Here is a 22,038-nt window from a genome sequence, read left to right as displayed (position 1 = left end):
CATGGTGACAGTCCATTCAATTGGGCTCCGATATCCTAACAGCGTTAGACATTTCTTCCATTCGTTTCTTTACTTTAAGAGCTGTTAGATTGCAGAATATTTCGATATTCGATTTAGTGTGCTTATCGATAGATTGATAGGCAATAAATTAGCGTTTGGATCTGTATAAAATCTGCCGCCAGGGTATGCGTGAATGAACGGTGTGAAGCATTCCTTCCAAGTAGTTTCCTGCCCTCTGGTTTCTGAAATGCTCAAAATTTAAAGTTCCAGCTGAAATCATTCCTCCCACGATCTCTAAGATCGATGTAGAATAAATAAAATAAAATACTAGCCATACAAATTTCTACAAACCTAGGAGAAAATTACATTGCATCGATAACTATAATTGATTATAATTTTAATATATTTATTATATTATAATTATAATCTTGAATATATAATTAAATATTTCTTATATTATATTTATAATCCTGAATAAATATTCACACTTAAATCCATTTTAGTTGTCATTTTGGCCGTCCTCTGAGCCTCTAAGCGACTGTAGTCGAGTTTCCGAGCGATGATCGTTCAATGCCTGGGCACAATCCACGCCCCACATATCAGACCCGCACCCTGCAATCCTCAGCCAGATTGTGGGAATGGGAATTGCTGTCGGTCCTGGGATCGGACTTGTTATTAAAGCGCACTCATGATTGCCGTCTTTGCAGCGCGGCCTCAGACTCAGCCTGGGACTGGGACTGGACCTGGGCCTTATCTGCATCTGGGATAACCAGGTAGATGGATGAAGCTTGAGGCCTACAGTACGTACTAGCAGTACAAGTATGTAACCTCCACTCTCCCCCACCACCAAAGGCAGTGCGATTTTCGGCAATGACTCTGTTATGACTTCGGACAACTCTTCCGTATGGCGCGTCTCTGGGCTGCTCCGCCGTTTGTCAACGCATGCCCACGGGGGGGCTGCCACTTCTGCCATCTGCGTGTGGTGTCTTAATTCGAGTTTGAATATTGGAGCTCTGACACCGGTCTGTGGCACTGAACTGTGGCACTGGACTTGTGGCTTTTGTTAGCTCTGCGCTGGCTTCTCCAGCATTTTCCTTTTTTGTCACAATATGCACTACTGCCCTGCCCTAAGTCACATCTAATTTTGATTGATTACATGTCCAGCTTTGGCTCCATTGTCTGTGTCTGTATTCAATTGTGTGAGTGTGTCTTTGGCTACCGAGACGAGACTCTAAGCCGATTTCTTTTCACACTTCGGCACTCTGTTCTGTGGGCATTGTTGCAGGCAGACAAAGATTATTGCTGCTGCTGGAGGTATGCCGGGATAATTACCGCATAACCCACCTTTGACACTTTTTCAACAAGCCAACAAGACGTTGCAGCTACGATACGAGTCGTTTGTGTGACTTTAGGGATTATTCCACATTATGTTGGTTGCATCTGGAAACTCATTTGAAATGCCACATAAATGACGGTTTTTTTTTTTGGTAAAATTTTTAAGTGCTTTGAAGATCTTTTAAGAGCTGCTACGCGTAATTTTAAGATGCATTTTGGTAGCTGCCTTTGGCGTATAAAATATGAAAAATACAATTTTAATCTGAATATAAGAAAAATAATAATTTTAAAATAAATTAATTATAAAAATAAATATAGTAATATTATAATTTGTACTGATATACATATGTATTTAAATTAACACAATTCAGTCTGTTGGAATGGCAATAGCTTCAAGTTGGAACTGATTCAGATTTTTATTCATGAAAAGAGTGTTATTATTATTATTATAATATAGCAATAATAAATAGTTTAACCTATTTATTATTATAACAATAATTAATATGAGTCGCAGCTATAGCTACTGAGGCCTACAGCTCACTAGAATTATTGTTTCAGTTTATGCTAGATTCATATGTGTCTTAGGAATCAGCTATGAATATTTCATGAAAAATTAGTTCGCTGTTTGCTTTTAATTAAAATTTAATTCTTTAGTTTTCCATAATAAATGTTACCCTCTATTGAACTCTTTTGAGACAACTTTTGTTGTGATAATACACTCATATTAAAAAGTGAAACGTTTACCAGAAGGGAATTTATATGTATGTACATTTATGTACCTCCCCTTTATATATATTTCCTATATTCCTTTCATTTCAATACTTCGCCTTGGCACTCATCGAATTATTCTGCAATTAATGCACACATATTGCAGACTTTTTTGTCTGTTCACCGATTAGCAACGTGGCTGGCAATAGGTAAATCGCATTTGGACAGCACAGCTTATACGTGGCTCACATTCCTGTGATCCCTGCCCTGCCCTGTCCAGTCCTGGCTGGCTGGCTGGCTGGCAACGAGCGAGCGAGCGAGCGAGCGCCTTAATTATTTTCATCATGTTACATTTCCAATGACATTGTTCAACAAGCATGGCCGGGGAAAGACGTCTCCGGGCTTGTCTCTGACTCGTCTTCGCCTCAAATCTCAATCACAGTCAGCAGTCTCAGAGAGTCGCTCAGTGCGCTCAGCCTCAGCCAGAGCCACAGCCACAGCCAGAGCCAGAGCCAAACACACACGCAGTCAAGAGATGAATTTGACATGCGTCTCTGATGATGATTTATTTTCATTTTTGTATTTTTAATTCACTCTGCGCCATTGTCGCTCACATGGACACCACAGACACAGGGCACAGGGCACGACTGGGCACTGGGGAGGACTGGGGACCTGGGGGACTAAGGGACCTGGAACTGGGCATAATCTTCGATGGCAAAAAGTTAATGATAAAGATGATGACCATCAGAATTGGAATAATGTATGTATATATGTTGTTGGCGGCTCTGACTGGGAACTGTGGCTGTGGCTGTGGCTGGTGGACTCTTGGCTCTACCTCTTGCTGTATGCTGTATGCTGTATGGTGTATGTCTCTTGCTCGCCTGCTCCCTCGATGGATAGATGGATGGACAGGCCAAAACAGGCAAGAGTCGTCGGCAGGCGGCAGGCGGCAGGCGGCACTCTCGGACATACGCTGGACAGACCTGGGGACCTGGACATGGACATGGACCTGGAGACCGAGTTAAGATGAGTTGAGATGAGCTGTCCGAGGCTGGGGCCATTTTTATCGAATGGATTAGAGGCCAAGCCATTGTTCAGTCTAGTTTGGTTAGCTGCTCTCTCTCTCTCTCTTTTATCTGCTCTTTTTTTTTGTTTTTAGTTTTTTTTTTTGCTTGCCTGTTCGTTGGTGTTTGTTGTTGGTTCGTTCGCCATCGCTTTGAACAGGCTGGCACCGGTACTGGGGCTGTCGCCTTTAGCTTGTTTCAGTTTTGGGTTGCCTCCTTTTGCCATTAACCTGGTAAATTACGAATGAGGCAAAGTGGATTTAAGTTTTGCCTCTCCACTCCACACTCCACGTACACACTCCACTTCACTCCACACTCCACCTCACAGTCCACTCCACACACACACAGTCCACTCTTCGCTGTGAGGCCCTGATCCTGGCAATGATTGCAGTGTGGACTACAAAATTGTTTCTCCACCGTTGTCGCACAACCAGCCATGCACATACACATACATATACATATATAGATCCCATATATATATATATATATATACTGCATGTAGTAGACAGTATCCCAGTATCCGTCTTGCCCTTTTTGTGTCCCGGGCAGGGCAACAAAATCTGAACAGATAATGACCACTGTTCTCGCACTCAACTACAAGATGAGCGGCTGATATGACGATGACGAATGCGACGATTTTGAGAGAGATCCCAGCGTTAACGTTGACTGCCACATGCCTCATGCCTCATGCCTCATGCCCTGGAGGTGGGTGACTCGCAGCAGACAAACAGACAGATGGACAGATGGACTGACTGACAGACAGACAGACATGATGATGGTTATGTTGATGCTGTTTGTGTGTGTGTGTGTGTGTTCTGTTACCATTGCCCTGGCCCTGGCTCTGGCCCAACAGAAGGGGAGAAAATTCCATAAAGAAACTGGGCAAACTGGCCGGCCCTTGCCTGCGTCTCGTATTTTCTGGCTAAGATCTCTGGCTGCTGCTGCTGCTGCGTCCTGTTATTGTAATAATGAGTTTTTAGTGATGCGCATCGATTTGTCAATTGATGATTTGTTGTTTTCAGGCCTCAACTTCAACTTTGTTCGGTTTCATTTTTCCTTTTTTTTTTTTTTTTGCCTTTTTGCCTTCTTCTGCTCGGGCCTTTTTTTTGTTGTATTTTGGTAGGAATCGGAATCGGCATTCAAGTATATCATTAATTCCACTTTTGTCATATTGAGAGCTTTTACAATATAATATTTGATTAATCGCCTAGCTCCATGGCGGTTCCAGCTCATGGGGAGTGAGAAATTGTCACAATTATTGATGCCTCCTTCGCGCAGTAATTTATCTCTCGTCGTGTGTTCGTTAAAGGATTCGCTGCCAATGTTCTCGGACATTGTTGTAACAACTGCATTGAATCATTGAATCATTAAAGGTTATTAATTTACCCACCATGAGACTCGATTTTGGCCATTTGTTTCATCATCGTTCAAGTGTCCAGAGAGGCGTACAACACACAGAGAGATAAATGGCATAGTGAAAAGAAGACAAAAGAAACACAGTCAGATTAATATTGAAATATATATGATTTTTACCATAGTGAAATTAAATAGCAATAGAAATTTTATTTAAATGTAAAAAAATATTAAAATTAAATAACTATAGTTTTTATTTAACTTTAATCTTTATTTAAAATATGAAATAGATATATGAAATACTTCATATAAATATAAAACATTTTAAAATAAATATCTAAAATATCTAAATTTAATCTAAATTCGAAAAAATTTAATTTAAGTAGGAAACAAATGTAATTTAAATATATTTATTTTATACATGAAAATATATTTGGATAGAAAATGTTCACACTCATATTAAAGTTAAATGGTCAATTAATGAAAAGCTTTAGTTTTAGTTCGATAAATCAAAGATTTCTCAGTCCTTTTATCTGTGGGATATCAGTGAGTGAAACAAGAGGAAACGAGAAGGAACGTGTGAGTCGTTTCTGTGGACGCGACTCTACTTTCATACTCGTACTCAGTCAGTATATAAATATGTGAGCTTATGATTTATGTAAAATTTTGAAATACACTTGTAACAGTGTGGATATTACTTGAGTCTGGAAACAAAATTTGGTTGCTCTAGCTCTTATAGTCTCTGAGTTTTCTAATCTAATATCTAATGTACCCCTTAACTCATTTTGAGTACGTGTATAAAAATAGTTTTTTATATCCCTAGAAATTCGATTCTCGATTCTTACGGTATTTCTTTGGATTTTATTAAAGACTATACGAGCGAAAATTCAAATGGAATTTGCTCCTGATGCACTGATGCAGGACTATTTTATGGCCTTTGATTTTGTTTAATTCGAGAAGCTGTAGTTTTAAGTCGACTTATCCATGACTATTAGGCTGGGGAGAATAATCTGCTTTTAGTTATCCAAAAATGTTGGCAGCTTTGTATGTATGTATGTACATCGCATATTTGTTTGGCTGTTAATTGGAATATCAGTCTTTGTCAGTTTCTAGAGGACATTTAGCCCCATAGTGCTGCCAGTAATTGGAATCACAGGCCTGTAGTATTTTTGGAATAACGTAACGAATGCGAATACTTGTACTTGCACCCATCCAATGATGGGTGCACCCATCAGAGGCAGGCAGTTCGAAGCTAGGCAAAGGACCCATCCATGTACACGATGGGGGGTGGGTGCCGATGTGGCGATGTGGCAGGTTCTTTCACATGGATGGATGCATGTAAATGGCTCCTGGTACATAGTGGTAGTCAGGAGGGAGTCCAGGGGTTTGGTTTGGACTTACGGCGCAGGTAAAATGTCGGTCGGACGGTGGCACACACACACACACACACACACACGTAGATGGAGCAGATGGATGGATAGATACGGAGCGTGTATCTATATGTTTACGGGGAGGCATATACTACACACACATACACACCCATGTGTGAATGTGTGGGGCGGAGGATCCCAGGGCAAAATGCAGTCGCAACAAAACTGAAACTGAATGCTTTGGGGTGGGCGTGGACTGTGTCTGGGGGGCTGTGGCACGGACACAGGCATGGTGTGGCAATGTTGGCAGTCAAAAACTGATAATGTACTTCTGCCAACTGCAACTAATTTGTTAGTAGGAGCAGCAGCGGGGTCTACTACTCGTACGTTACGTACGTCTGCCGCCGCCATCGTAAATATTGCTGCGACCACGGACACTTTCGCAGTATCTACCCAAAAACAACAACAACAAAAAAAAAAAAAACAGAAACCCCCCAGCCCCCCACGGGCCTTGATAAACATTCTCGATATTTAGCGTTAGTTTAGATTGTTATGGGGCACATGCCGCTCAGACCCACCCACCCACACACACACAACACAGCAGTGGCCCAGCCCCCTGCCCTCCCTCACAGTAGACATGCAAAATAATCATTTTCGGCATATACGGCCAAACAAATGGTAAATGGTAAAATGGCAAGGGTCTGCTCTGTACAGGGGAATTTGTCAATCACAAATGTTTGATTTAAAGATTGCTTCAAGTATTCGATATTAATTATTAGAATTTAGTGGAAAAAATGGTGATAAAAATTCCAAAAAAATGTAGTCAGAATTTCTATAATTTATGGAATTTTAGTTTAAAGGAACTTCCCAATAAAATCATATTTATTAATGTTAAAAAACCCGTTTAAGAGACAAAGAAGAAAGTGCAAAATTTGTACCCAGAAATAATTTTTGGGCATCAGAAAATTCTTCTAAATAATATTCGATTGAATTATAATGCAAATTCTGAACCAAAAATAGCAACAAAAATCCAAAATAAACATATATGCTACGTTCAATCCTCAAAGTGTCTAAAATAAATTCCAAAGACAATATCTACCGTTTATATTCAAGGTTGTTTTCAGGTATATTTACTCGTTACTTTATTAGTTTAAATATAAATTATTTTAGGTAAATAAATCAAAGTATTCTTTAAGCATTCCAATACTCAAAGTGTCTAAAATAAATCTGGCTGGTCTAGGGTCCAGTTACTCGTTACTTTACTGTACTGTCCACTATTCGTTTTAGCATAATATATTTTAAATAAATAAATAAACGTATTCTTAATATTATGCAGAAAAAATAGCCATGGAAAATGCCCAACCAAAATGGCAATGGAAATCAAATTGAAATCATGTTTATGATTTTGTAAATTCCTTCGTAAGCTTTCTGCAACAAAGCATGAGTTTTATGAGTGACTTAGGTTTCTAGGTGCTATCAACCTCACTTTGGCAGTATATAGTATGTACGAGTGTTTCTGCTGGGTATAATTGGGTTGTATAAGCGTGAAGAATTTACAAATATTTTGCGAGGGTTGATTAACAAACTGGATTTGGATTGAGGCGCTCAATGCCAGCAGCAAATCTGGGCCAGGCACAAAAGAGGTGCTGGGAGTTAGAGGTGGGAGGATGGCAGGATGGCAGGATGGCAGGATGGAAGGATGGCAGGATGCGGAGCAGGTAGAATTAATCCAATTTAGAAAGCGTCTGGGCCATGCTGGCCCGAATGCTAATCCACGAAAGGAGCTGTGGCAGCAAAACGCATTCGTGGATGTGGGATCAATGAATGAATCCCATGGCTTTCATTGATCTGCGTTTTGCATGGCGATTAAAGGGGGAGATCTGCGCAGATCTGTGCCACACACAGGATATACCCATAATCCCCCCAGCTTTTCCTAGACCCAAGCCGCTTGGCATATACTCTCGTGTGTATATATGTACATATATATAGGCAACAGCCCAGCCGCAGCACTCACAGTTCAACAACGATCCTCTGACAAGTGACACATCGCAATGGATACGACCCACAGCCCGCAAGTGTTTCAGTCCAGCTTCTCCATACGGTCGCTGCTCGCCGCCAAGGGCGAGGAGTACTACCAGCAGCGGCCGGCCAGTCCCAGTCATTCGTGCAACAGCTCCGAGGATGCCGCCTCCTCCGATGAGACCTCCAGCGGCAGCGGTGGCAGTGTCACCACCAGCCCCAGCACAATAAGCGCAGGCGGCGGCGGCGGAGGCGCAGATAAGCGACCGTCGCATGATGCCAGCAAGCCGGCCTTCACCTACAGCGCCCTCATTGTGATGGCCATACGCAGCAGCCCAGAGAAGCGACTGACCCTCAGTGGCATCTGCAAGTGGATAGCCGACAATTTTGCGTACTACCAGAACCACAAGAGCGTCTGGCAGAACTCCATACGGCATAATCTCAGCCTGAATCCGTGCTTTGTGCGTGTGCCGCGTGCTCTGGATGATCCTGGACGGGGCCACTACTGGGCACTGGATCCCTATGCCGAGGATCTGACCATTGGCGAGACAACGGGCCGCCTGCGACGCAGCCAGCAGCATCTGCTGGGACGCTCCAAGGCGGCACATCCCTACCAGCAGCAGATGCAGCTTTATGCGCATTCCATGTTCAAGCCGCATGCCGCCTATTTTCCAATTGCAGAAACGGCACGACACCAACAGCAGCAGCAGCAACAGCAGCAGCAGCAGCAGCATCATACGATCATGATGCAGAAGTATCATCAGGCAACGGCAACTGCAGCAGCGGCACTGGCACAGGCCCAGGCCCAGGCACAGCAGGCGCATCGACAGCAGACGACGCTATCATCGCACTTCCATCAGCAGCAACATCAGCAGCAGCAGCAGCAGCATCATCGACCTGGTAACAGCAATTACTACCAGCGACATCAGCAGCAACAACAGCAACAGCAACAACAGCTACAGCAACAGCGGCAACACAATTATTACTTGCAACAGCAGCAACATCAGTTGCAGCAGCAACAGCAGCAGCAACAGCAATATCCAAGTACTTATGCCGACAAGTGGATGCGACAACCCATCGAATGCTTCTGGGGCTAGAATTAGGCATCCTTGCATCCCTTTAATCCCTTTGATTGACACCAAACTTTGTGCTTCAAGCTTTCCCCCCCTTGGCGTAGAACGCGGCTTAGTTAATTAGTTCAAAACAGCAACAGCAGCAACAGACAGCAGCAACAGCAGACAGCAGCAACAGCAGGCAACATTAGACTAAAGAATGACCTGCCTTGCATAACAGAGAACTCATTTATACAGCTGCTGTTAGTAAGGAAGTACAGTGAAACAGTCAACAGTATAACTACAGTGAAACAGTATTTAATGCTTTCTTTTTTTTTACTTAAATTAATTTTAACAGAGCTAAGATTTATATGTAGATAACAATTATACATAAATACATATATTTTGTTTACTATATATTAAATAACATTGCGAATAAAGTATGTTCAAAGGACAAACAAATGAAAGTGTTTTTTTAAGCTATGAAATAAAATATGGAGTTTTAATTTCTTAGTTCTAAGAACATAAATATGATAGACAAATTAAAAAAAATATTTCATAATAATATTTCATTGACAACATTGAGATAAAATAAAAGCACTGCATGAGACAAAAGTTTCTTATACTTCAAATTTGCAACTTTAACCCCCCAAAAATTTTTTTTTTTTAGTTCAAAAACTTTGATTTATTCACCAAATTGACGCACTTTTACGTGGCATAATTGTTAAACGGCATTTGCTGCGCGAATATCCATAAAAAATGGATGAATAAAACAGAGAATTGTATGAGCTATAACTGAATTTTTGATGAGTTTAAAGATAGAATAGATATAGCTAAAGATAAAGCGACACAAAATTGAATTATTTTCATTTAAATATCATTTAATTTCATGAGTTATTCCATTGAATTATTAGAGTATCTGCTTGAAATTAAATATTTTAAATTGTAAACTATGAAATTTCCACATACTCTCAGTTCGCCAACCAGTTAAAAGAAAGATACAGATGACCTTACTTACATGCCACAGCTAAAAATCTTTGAAAACTTTCGCCAATGACTTCGGTGGAGAGACCGACTGCTGACTACCTACCCCCCATCTGATTTGTGCAGCAGATAGTTGACCTTATGACGGAAATATGTATGCAGTATCTGGTACATCACGTAAAGAGTGTGTTCTTTTATGGCTCTTGCAGGCATAGATTTGTTTTCCTATTTGCTTTTATGCTGCTCGTTTCGTTTCGTTTTGTTTTGGGCTTTTTTTTTTTTTAAGTGCACCTGTCGTGTGGTACGAAGTGAACGTTAACCCAACCCCCGTCTATGGCACAGCCCCCAATGTTCTGCCGGCGAGCAGTGTCATCATCGTAGAGCATCTTTGGCCATAGCCACTGCCACTGCCACTGCCTCTGCCTCTCCCTCTGCCTCTCCCTCTGTCTATGTATCGATGGTACCAGCTTTCGATCGTAACTTAATGCTAGCGGTCAATAGCATTACTGAGGCAGCAGCGGCAGCAACAACAAAACACTGCAACACAGCAACAACAAATAGCTTATGAAAAGAGCTAATCTGATAATACAGAATTGAAAGGGGCGGTCACGGCACGAATTTTGCTACACGCTCTTGATACCAATGGCAGCAGCAGCAGCAGCCGCCGCAGCCTCCTCCTTCTCCAACTGCAAGTTGCAACGATTGACGATGGCAACGAGCGACGACCAACGACGTCAACTAAAAGAAAAAACAAAAAAAAAACTTCCATATTGGTATAGTGCACCTCATGCGGCTTTTGGAACAGAAGGGATCGATGGTCAGACAGTGAAATTGCATTAGGCTGGCTCTAAAAGTTGCGGCTGAACTTGTCTGCACTTGCATTATGGGTAGATATACGTACACTCGGCATACAGATACACAGATACATTCCATAGCCATGTTGTACCTGTGTACTCGTCGTAATAGAAGGTTGCCTCAACAGCAGCAGCAGCAGCAGCAGCAGCAGCAGCAGCAACAACAACACCCAAAGTGCTCATAATCTGTCGGGAGATTGGTGGCATGGGACCAGATGTCAATAATTCAGAGCAATACCGGTAGTTTGCTGTACCCCCAAAAGCAAATGGCTGGACGGCCCGAACCTTGCCATCACAGTACAAACGATTACACTGAAAATAGTTTGGAAATGCGAATGGTACTATATATGTACGTACGTAGCTGTGTACCCATGATATAGTGCTGCCCATCCATCATACATATATGCACATATATTGCTGCTGAAATTCTGTGGCTAGCATAAGAATAGTTGGCATTGACAGCATAAATGAATGAAGACTTTAACTTTAACTTTACACATGGAATAATATATTTAATTTTAGCGTTATGCGATGGAATTATTAAATAGCATTTAAAATAATCTTTAAATTTATTCCAGTAGTTATAGTAGCTAGCAATTATCAACTTGCATAGTCTCTATTAATAATAATAATAATAATAATATTAATAATAATAATAATAATAATACTAATAATAATAATAATAATAATAATAATTATAATAATATATGTATAATATAATATAATAATTCCTCCTCCTAATTATAGAAAACATTTAAAAGCAGGAAATATATATAGATAAAGGATTACAAATATTAAAAATAAAATAATAATAAAAAATAAAATAATTAAAAAAATTAAAATAAAAAATAATAGCAATAATACTAATAATATATAATATAATATTATAATCCCTCCTCTTAAATAAAGAAAACATTTAAAAGCAGGAAAAATATATAGAAAAAGGTTTACAAATATTAAAAATAAAATAATAATAAAATAGAATAATAATAAAATAAAATAATAAAAATATTAAAATAAAAATATTAATATTAAAATGAAAACCTTACCCAACCCTACATGCATATCATGCAACATTCCAAGACATAGCAAAAATTGTTTCGGTTAATCGATTTACTTCCGTACTTCCTTTTTATCTGTGCAGCGCCCCAAAGACGAAGCAGCCAGCAGAAGAACAGAGGAACAAAAGAAGAGATTAAAAATTGTGCTCAACTCAATTATAAAAATTCAACCCAATCTCAATTCCCGCGAATTGCCTTTGCCTTTGCCATTGCCATTCGGCCATTTTCAGGCTCGTATCGCATCGCATCGCATCGTATGGCACTCGTGGTATTATTTGCCATTCTGGGCTACACATCTTCTGATCCCGATTCACTTTTCACTCTGCTGCTCTCTTGTCTTGTGGTCATTCGTCATTTTAGGTACAGGCCAGAGAGACAGCGCGAGAGCTGGGTCCCAGTGTCCGGTGCTCAGTTTGCAGCGCCTCAATCTTCATTTCAATTCCGGGGACCGACCCCATCCTCAGCCGGGTCTCCCTGGGCCCAGCCAGTCATTGACACTGATATGTGTGGCAAGGTATGTCTTTTGAAATGACAATCTGCAATTTGCTATTCGAAAACGTTTAAAGTAATTTATTTTGTTCCCTGCCGAGGACGCGATCCGCGCGTTTGCCATGCCCCCCCCCCAAAAAGAGCTGGGGGAGCAGCGTGTAGCATAAATGTGCGAGTCGCGTTGTATTGGGGTTTTAATCTCTGGGCCGGATGTTTGTTTGGCCTTCGAGCTCCGTCCTGGAGCCATATTAGCCATGGGGCCATAGATGCGAGAGCTCTCTCTCTCTGTCGCTCTCTCTGTGTGCCAGACAACGTGACAAACGATTCTGATGTTCCATCTTACATTTAATTAATGACCTCTCCACTGCTCGGACTGACTTGCAAATCAATTCGTGTATCCCTGGAAATGAACCCAAAAAGGAACTGCACGGAAACACACACACGAATTCCGTTATGGTAAATTGACTTTTTGAATATTTCATGGGCAATGCCTAAAGCAATGCGAAATAGTTTACACACACACAAATCCCAGTACCCAACCCCATCCCCATGCCAATCCCCATCCCAATCCCAGTCCATGCTTGACCACTTCGTATCCGTGATTGAGCGCCGCTACATGTGTCTGTGTCCAAGCCATATGTCAACCCTTTTCTCGGGGGTGTCCACCGTGCAGTAGTCCTGGGACAGTCCTCAGTCCTGCTGCTGCTGCTACTGCTGCTACTGCTGATCCCAAGTCCTCTCATAAATAATGCAGTCAATTAAGTCAACTGAATGTGTCACAGCCAGCACAGGCAGCAAACAGGTATCCTTTTCACAGCAGTCTTGCGGGGTTTTGATATATGTAATCCCAGCCAAATAGTGAAGGAAGAAACTTTGAAGCTTCCGCTTAGCCTTTGTGTTGATTGGAAAAGATTTAAGGGGAATGCCAGCAGATATGGGCAGACAACATTTAACATCAGAAAATGAGCGGGAATGTTGCGCGTAGAATTCAAAAATATAATTCTAAAATTCGAATCAAAGAGCTCATTAAGGTGGAAAGAAAATCAATAAAGTGCAAGAATAAAAATAAATAATAAATAAATAAATAAAAATAATAAACAAATAAATAATAAATAAAATGTAAAATAAATAAAATATTAAAATAAATAAATAAAATATTAAAGCATTACTAGCGTTCGGTCTACATTGGCTTAAACAAAAGACAGAGAGCGAAGCGGAGAGCGGAGAGGGAGTCATTAATTCCGATACCATATGCGTATACAATAAATTGCAAAGGTTACATAACTCACAAGATAACTGCCTGAATATCGGGCATAGTTATGCTCTGGCTTAGCATTTTCTATGATTCAATAATCGGATATAGATAAAGCCACATAGCATTAATTTCTATGCAAAAGAAAGAGCTAGAGCTGCTTGGACTTGTGAGTCTGAAATCACTTTCACATTCTCAATAATTACACCCGCGGCATTTCGCTGTGGTACTCACACATGGCCATTGATTGAGCCAACTTGTTAGCTGCCTTGGTGAAGCATCTGCATCTATTAAGGCATCTGCTCATCATATATAACTACATGGCACACACACACACACACCAGTAGAGTCACCTGGCGGCAAGCTCACTCTTCTTGGGGGCCAACAGCCATTAATCCTGACCTGTCCGTTCTTCCATTTTTGCCCCAACCAGTTCAGTTCAGTTCAGTTCAGTTGAGTTGAGTTGAGTCCAACGAGCGTACTTGATTGCCTCTGCTCTCTTCGCTATTGTACTTGCCTCACCACACTCTTCTTGTTAGGGTTACGATCGGTGGCGCCGCCTCCGCTTGACATGGGCCTCCTGCATACTGGACACTGGAGACTGGCATCTGTGCATGTGTGCATCTGTGGGTGCACGAGTACGAGAAAAAGCTACCATTTCAACACATCTACTACACATCTGCCCACATACACTATTCGTATGCTGTTTTGACTACTTGAAGTAGGTATGTGATTTGTTTCCTGCCATCCATCTCGTTCAGTACGTTATTTTAACACCTATTTACATGCTGAGCAGTAAGAGGGGAAGATCATCCCTGAGAGATCAGCTTTGCAGCCATAAATATAATACAAATATTAAGTATTAAATATATATAAAAAGTCATAATAATGCAGCAGCAACTTCTGGCGTAGTAGCTCTCCATTCATAGCCATCAAATAACTTGGTGAACTTTTTTTTCTCCTTAAAAGACCCCCCCAGTGGAAACCCAAATATGTGCACATACTAAGCAACATTTTCCTTAAACTCTCTGATTAATTATTAGCATAATTTATAGTGATATGCTGCAATGCGGCACATCACATCAAATGCCTTGGTTGACCTTTATTGCAGACAGCAAATTAAATACCTATAAATTGGCAGAACAACCAATTAGCCATAAAAAGAATTAACTATGAGTGTGTGGTGTGCGGTGTGTGGTGTGTGGTGTGTGGTGTGAGGGGAAAAACTACGGCAGTAGTGGAAGGTGAATGGTGAGTGAAAAATGTACATAGCATGTGACAAGAGACAGATGGACGGGCCGTACAGACCCAGCCCAGTCCAGTCCAGTTCAGATCTTGTTTTCCGGAGTGGAGTGGCAGTGGCAGGGGCAGTGGCAGTGGCAGTTGCAGTTGCTTTATCAGGCTTGTCTTATGCTCATTGTAATTACGATATTTACTTGTCGATTTGTTGTGCAACGTGTCGTGGCCTGTAAACGCGAATGTAACCCTGTCCCGGAGCTGTAAAAAAGTGCAGGTAATTAACAATAATTAATAATGCAAAAACCTTTAACTACACAGTCAATCGGACGGTCGTTCGGTCGTTCCGTCGTTCGTGTACGATGGTTCGATGTGACCACTGGTCATGCTATCTCATTGTTTTGTTTTGTGTTCTGTGTTCTGTTCTTGTCCTTGTCTCTGGTCACAGGGTCTGGTCTTGTCTTGTCTTGTCTTGGCATTGACTATCCTGCTCTGCTCTGCTCTTCTTGAATTGCGTGTAAGGGGCACATTTTGCCAGCATGCGTGAATAAATAAAAGTTTCTAAAGGGATTGTCACCCATGCCACTAAAACAAAAATCCGCCTGTCATATATATCACTCGACAGTTGGGCGGGGGGACGGAACAGGAACCGGGCACGGGTACGGGTAAGGGAACTGGGGGCCAGGCCAGGCCAGGACTGGGGTCGCTGCCAGACGTAACCGGGACATAAAATATGACAAACTTAACAACGGCACGGACTGGATAACAACAGAGACAACGGGCACAGAGACAGAGACAGAGCATTGGACAGCCTGGAGAACCAGGAATCATCAGAGTCAAAGCCAGAGCCACAGCCAGAGCCACAGCCACAGCCAGAGCCAGAGCCAGAGCCGTACCGCACTGAAGCGGAGCTGTCGGCATTCGTATGTACAAGCCGAAAGGTAACCGTGGACACCCACTTCGCAGCTGTCAATCGTCTAAATCGTTATGGGCACTTGACGGTTAAGGCAAAAATGCAGCCATAAAATGCCACAAAGTCAGTCTTTAAATTATTAACGACAACAAATGTTGTGACCGGGCAAAACGGCTCACCGAGCACCGGCAATACTTACACGATGCCCATGGCATGACCCCCGTAGATCCAATCGGCTGGGCAGGCTTTAATGAATGAATGAATGAGTGAATGAGTAGTACGAATGTCGCAAAAGTTCGGTGCGAATGCGAGATCCGATACGATGCCCAATGTAATGTCGCATTTCGGATGCCATTAACATTGTGATCACTGTCATCATAATTTATAATTGACTTCCTTGAGAATAAATGGGCATCGACTACGGCCTGGCCAAGCCACATTGGACCATTGGGCGTCCTGTCGTCACATTCATTTGGGTACGGGACGCAATATGCATTCACAGCATATCACAGCAGTCGGATGAGTCGCATGACCCGGCGATTCGGCGATGCCGAATGGGGTGTAGGTGCAGGTCGATACGCTGCGCGGGCGATCAGATCTGATCAGTTCAGTTCTTTGGTTGATACCGGCTTATGGGGCCATGCCAATGAGCTGCACTCTTTCAAACAAATATTTTTCGGAGAATTTTGCATGGCGCACATTTCCGATCACTTTTGATCGATATTTTATCGATAGATAACACTCACAGTGAAAAGTAATGTTAGCTGATAAAGTTATTCCACTATACTTTGAGTTAAAGCAGTAACCAGATACATGTAAAAATCGAAAGGGGCAAAAGCATGCAGTTAAAAAATTAAAAAAAAATAAATATTAAAAATTTAAAAAATTAATAATTCGAAGCATAAGGCAGTGATATCTACTCATCCAGTTCTATAATCTAATTATTATTCTTACTGTAATTTGACTGCACATTTACTACTATTTATTATTTCCTCTTAAATTATTTCTTTAACATCTCTATCATCGATATTCAGTATTATGTACTTGAACCTACAACGAACGCTGTCCAGCAGTCTCCCAGTATTGGGGTAGGGGATTGCATTTACACGTTGGCAGAATGACAGAATGAGATCCAGCACTGATGCTGCTGCGGACGGGGAATGGGGCTGTGGGGGGGACCCACTCGTCGGCGGTGTATAAGCCGGGGCAAAAGGCGCCAATGTTTGCACCGCGGGGCGCACTCGGATGCAGTGAAGCGAATTTTTGCGAACAAACGAAACCACTTACCTTCGGTCGAAGCATATTTAGGCGATTTTATTGCATTGCCTGTGAAATGAGAAATAAAACAATGTTGTCGCTGGAACCCATCTCCTGTGAAGGGGTTTGTGCAGCTTCGCGGGCAAGGGAAAGGGCCAGGCTCGAGCTTCGAGCCTCGAGGTGGTTTTTGTGGTGCGTATCGGCTGGATTGGACTGGCCTGGCCTGGCCTGGCCTGGCCTGGCCTCGCCTGGCGTATGCTTTCTATTTGCCGAAGAGGACGAGCAGGAAGGAAGTTGTGAATCTTATGGAGAACGCATGACAGCTTTACTGGGCCGCCACAGATTGTTTTCGTCCCCTGGCTCGACCCGCTCTCGCCCCTGCAGTTAGTTGTTCTTCTTCTGTATTTTTTTTGTGTTTTTAGTATTTTGGTCTTTTGGCCTGTAGCTTTCCCTTTGTTCCTGCTGTGTTTTTCCTTTTTTTTTGTTTGTAGTTGCTGGCTGGCTTTTGCCAAAACATTTGAAAAGTAATCGTTCAACGAACCGATTGACAAGGTAATCTTCCCGAAAACATGTGTTGGCAATATCAAGGCCGTGCATGGGTCCAGCTTCAGCCCAGCCCAGCCCAGCCCAGCCCAGACCCCCCGCCCACACACACACACACACACTCACACAGAGCTATCCACACATCCGTTAGACCGGGGTCCAAAGTGGCAGTGAACAAAGGTTTTTGTGGCTGGCAAAGTTTGGCCAAGAAACGCCACCCCGACCCCACCCCATCTTCCACCAGAGGCTAAACTCAAATGCCAAAAAGGGAATGAAAATGATGAAGAAAAAAAAAGAAGGAAGCGCCGGTAAAAGGGCACACGTGATAAGGTGGGGCGGGAGTAGGGCGAAACTTGAAGCCTCTGATAAGATTTTGGGCCGAGCATTGAAAAGGGTTTTTGCGTCCACTCCATCAGGGCTGGGGATGCACGGCCAGTGGCAGTGGCAGTGGCAGTGGCAGGGGTGTGGGTGCGGGTGCGGGTTCTTGGGCTACGTTTTTCTCGCTTCATCACTTATGCATGCTTTGGTCTATTAGATTTCCGTTTCCGGTTCAACTGTAACGCATAAAAGTTACACAACGTGTTTGAGGTTTTACGCTCTTTTGGCACACACGTCAATGCGATTTGAACCGCTAAGGCTCACACACCTGCTGTAGGTCCTGCTGCTGATTCTGCCTCTGCTTCTGGTCCTTTCTTCCATCCTTCCTTCCTGCCTTCCGATTCTCGTATTTCGTATGCCCAAAGCACACTCACCAGCCATCAGCCATCAGCCATGGATGGGCTTGATGTTTTATATATTTCTGTTGATTATTATTATTTTTATATTTTTGCTGCTGAATACACTTTCCACACAAAAGGTGCATGGAGCATGTGGATTTTGGATAGCAATTCCTATTTATTATGGGGATTTTTTTATGTTACAAAACAGCCAATAAATTGAATGATTTTCTGTGTGTTGTGATCCTTTTTTCCACATTTTATATTGAAGTGAATAGTCAAGTACTGATGAGCTGTGATATCTATGAGATCTATTAAGGGTACTCTTTTTTTTTGATCAGTTTCATGTATTTCTTCTCCTCCACCTCATTTGGACAATTCAGATCCCTGTAAGCCTATAAAATATGTGATAGATAAATATATTTTTTTAATTTTCGTGTATGTCATTTGCTGGCTTTCTCTTGAGTGTTGCAGCCTTTTAGTTAACTTAATATTAACTCAATTTATAATATTAAAATCTGATAGATATACAGTTGCATCTCCGGCTCGTTTAGGGCATTCAAAGTTCGTTCTTTTGCGCGTCTGGAGAGACCTTTCAAATACTTTCGCAACTCTTTGACATTGAAGCCAAAAGCTCTGTCAGCTCTTTTGTTCTGGATGTTGTTGTTGTTCATATAAGCATTTAATTCGTTCTATGCCGTTGGAATCACACCGATAAGGACGAATGGAAGGATGGACAGGCCGGACGGCACGGTCAGGTCAGGTCAGGTCGTGCATGGCTGGATTGATGGGTGGAGAAGAGTTTTTCCACCAGTCACCAGAAAAGACAAAAGGGTTTCCGATATGGGCAAGGGGTTGGGCTCTCTCTCTCTCTCTCTCTCTGATGCACGGGGCTTATCCCCATTGAGAGTTATTGTTGCTGATTTCTTAAGTGGCCCTCACATCACATCCCAGCTGCCTCTGTGTGTGTGTGTGTGTGTGTGTGTGTGTGTGTGTTTGGTTGTTGTTTCTGTCCTTTCCTGTTCCTGTTTCAGATATGCAATAAATAAAGAAACACTCGGCTCACCCATTGCTCGTACCATGATGGATCGGCCAGCCAACTTTTCATGCATATTAATGTAGATTTTAGCAAAATCTTTCCAAGCTTATTTTTGGATGGAGATGAAGAGATTTCCATGAATTTCTTAACACTGAAACATCATTTCAACAGTTACGATTTTTTAAGCCCAGCTCCAAAATATGGGAAATGCCTGGAAGCTTCAAGCGAATTAAAGCCAAGAAAAACGAATCAATATATGAGGATATGAGCACAATATAGGATAGACAGGATATAGGGATAAGAAGGGATAAATATGGGAGATTTTTTATTCATTTAGGAGAAGTAAGACGACGATCGTGAATAAAATATCATTATAGTTTTGACAATATTATGACATGAAAGAGGTGGTACGTTTAAGGGTTTTTTGATTTTTTCGAGCTCGGGCAAACTGCTCGCTGCTTTGACATCTTCTCCATTTGTTAAACTAAAACTTGCCTTTCCAAATTATTTTTTTGATTTATTTTTTAAATATCAAGACGAAGGCTTCTTTTTTAGAACTCTTTAAAATCGTATTAACGTTTGGATTATTAAATTAAAGAATTTTAAAAATGATTTAAATAAAACAACTTGCAACTTTTACTTGGCATTCATGGGAATATAGATTATAGAATATAGTTTGAATAGATTATAATATAAAAAGTAGTAGGTTTAAATAATAGTAGCACTAGTAGTAAAAAATAAGTAGCTAAAATTTCTCATAGTAGCAGTGGCAATAATAAATACAAGTATTTAGTTTTAATAGTATTTAATACAAAACAAATATAGATTTCAGACTGTGCAGAGTTACTAGCTAAAGTACATTGCCCACACACTTTATATCTATTATATTATATATGTAAATTCAGGTTAGTTTAGGAGACTTTCAGACTGGTACTCCTAGGAATTTGTTTGTCATCTAACTGCCATGGGTTCCAAGTCCCATACATCCTAGGCACTACGTTCTACTGAAACCTATTTTAGTTGCCTAAAATGTTGTGTAATCTTTCCTTATTTATGCACGGGCTCGGCTCTCCACTCGCTCTGGGATAATGTTCCTACCAAAAATACATTGTTGCAGCTTGGCGCCACTAAATGGCATTGCATATTTAAGCATTGTTTTGTATTAAGGTCGCAAATGAAAGAAGCATGCGCCAGTGAGTGTGTGTAAATGATTATAAGTACGGGTATAAGTAGGAGTACGAGTACGGTACACCATATGGCAGTGTACACGTACTCCCCGTATGTAATGGACAAGTGAGAGCACGAGTATGAGTACGAGCATGGAGTGTATGGGGATATACACTCGTACTGGTACATATGTGGTACATATATGGAGGTGGATGTGGGATACGGATACCATGCCCCCCCCCCTCACCACCTTGGTTGGTTCCTTATGGCTGTTAACCGTTGTTTTCTGCGTGTCCGCTGCAGGCTTAACGATAACATTGTGGCAATTTTATTTACCCACAATCTGTTGTTTTTCCACCTCGGTCTCGAGCTGGGGCCTCGATACGATACAATACGCTAGGATAGGATAGGATAGGATAGGACAGGACAGGACACCACACAGCACAGCACAGGATACAGTTGGAGAGAGAGAGAGAGAGAGTCAGTGGCACAGACAGAGCCGCGAGTAAGAGCGTCCTGCCAACAGGAAGGAAGAGAACGAATTTCAGCGGAAGGAAACACTAAAATGTTACTTTAAATAAATTGCACCACACCGAGGCTCTGGCGCTCGGCGCTCGGCGCTCTGTTATTTTCTGAACGTGTGGTGTGCCACTGCTGCCGGGCGGGCTCCTGCCTGCCTGCCTGCCTGCCCGTTCGTCCTAGGGGAGGGCCATTGCCATTGCAATGGTGAATGGCGTCGGTGTGTGCTGCCCCAGGCCCAGGGGTGACATGGACAACCACACACACACACACTTACTCCCAAACCATTTATCCATGAGATACACCCTACAGACACTCACTGGCCTGCCTGCCAGCCAGCTAGCCAGCCAGCCAGCCAGCCAGCATGTGCAGATACGTACGATACGAGTACTTGCAGGGCCCGTACGACGCTGCATTTATTTATTTGGACACTAACGCCCTCGCAGTGCCAGTGGCAGTACCAGTGGCAGTACCAGTCCCAGTCCCAAAGCCCGTGCCAGTGCCAGGATAGGGCCCAAAGGCAGCTAAATTTACGAGCTCCCTTAATCGATCTAAAATTAAATGGCTCGCTAGAATCAACCCTTTTGTTTTCGAAGCGAACCAAACCAAACCAAACCATTTGCCAACTTCCATTTTGCATTTTAAGCCACGAGTACGGCTATCTGCAATCCCAATTATTATCAGTTCTGCAATTTGCAATTGCATTTCCCTCCACATACGAGACTAGAAGTTTAAACTATTCCTTCAAAAGCAGCCAAAACATATCCAGTGCCAAAAGTCCAATCCTTGCCTTATGCAAAAAGAAAAACGAGTCTCTCAGAGTTTTTGCACCATCTTTTCCTACGAATAGTTTTGATTTTTTAGGAGTTTCTACAGTTCCGATATTCACTATAACTATGCCAAAAAATATTAGCTATAAAATAAGGCCATTCAATTTAATTACTTGCGAGCATTGCGTCAGGCTCCCCGAATTTCGCAATGGTATCAAAACAAAATCGACTCATCAGCGATGCAGTCAGTGCTCAAAAAACGAACCCCGTGCAGTAATTGCTTGATACAAATGCAAGAAACTATATTTTGCGCTTCATATATACGAAGAATATTAGA

The 22,038-nt window shown here is 42.0% G+C and overlaps 1 protein-coding gene across 1 annotated transcript; it reads left to right on the top strand.

Annotated features, from left to right (window-relative positions):
• Positions 1-7,881: 7,881 nt before the first annotated feature.
• Positions 7,882-21,459, top strand: LOC111065404 (fork head domain transcription factor slp1). The gene is made up of 3 exons (XM_041595496.1): positions 7,882-8,047; positions 8,108-8,603; positions 21,378-21,459. The coding sequence occupies exons 1-3, from the start codon at positions 7,882-7,884 to the stop codon at positions 21,457-21,459; spliced, it is 744 nt and encodes a 247-aa protein (XP_041451430.1).
• The last annotated feature ends 579 nt before the right edge of the window (positions 21,460-22,038 follow it).

Source organism: Drosophila obscura, unplaced genomic scaffold, assembly GCF_018151105.1.
Source record: "Drosophila obscura isolate BZ-5 IFL unplaced genomic scaffold, ASM1815110v1 contig_73, whole genome shotgun sequence".
In the NCBI taxonomy this organism is placed as follows: Eukaryota; Metazoa; Arthropoda; class Insecta; order Diptera; family Drosophilidae; genus Drosophila; species Drosophila obscura.
Note: the sequence above shows the minus strand (reverse complement) of the source record. Positions and strands in the feature narration are given on the sequence as shown.

Coding starts and splice junctions, on each gene's coding strand:
- LOC111065404 (XM_041595496.1), top strand. CDS start 7,882: ATGGATACGACCCACAGCCCGCAAGTGTTTCAGTCCAGCTTCTCCATA. Junction 8,048..8,107: donor TGAGACCTCCAGCGGCAGCG/GTGGCAGTGTCA, acceptor GCGGAGGCGCAG/ATAAGCGACCGTCGCATGAT. Junction 8,604..21,377: donor CATACGATCATGATGCAGAA/GTATCATCAGGC, acceptor ACGCCCTCGCAG/TGCCAGTGGCAGTACCAGTG.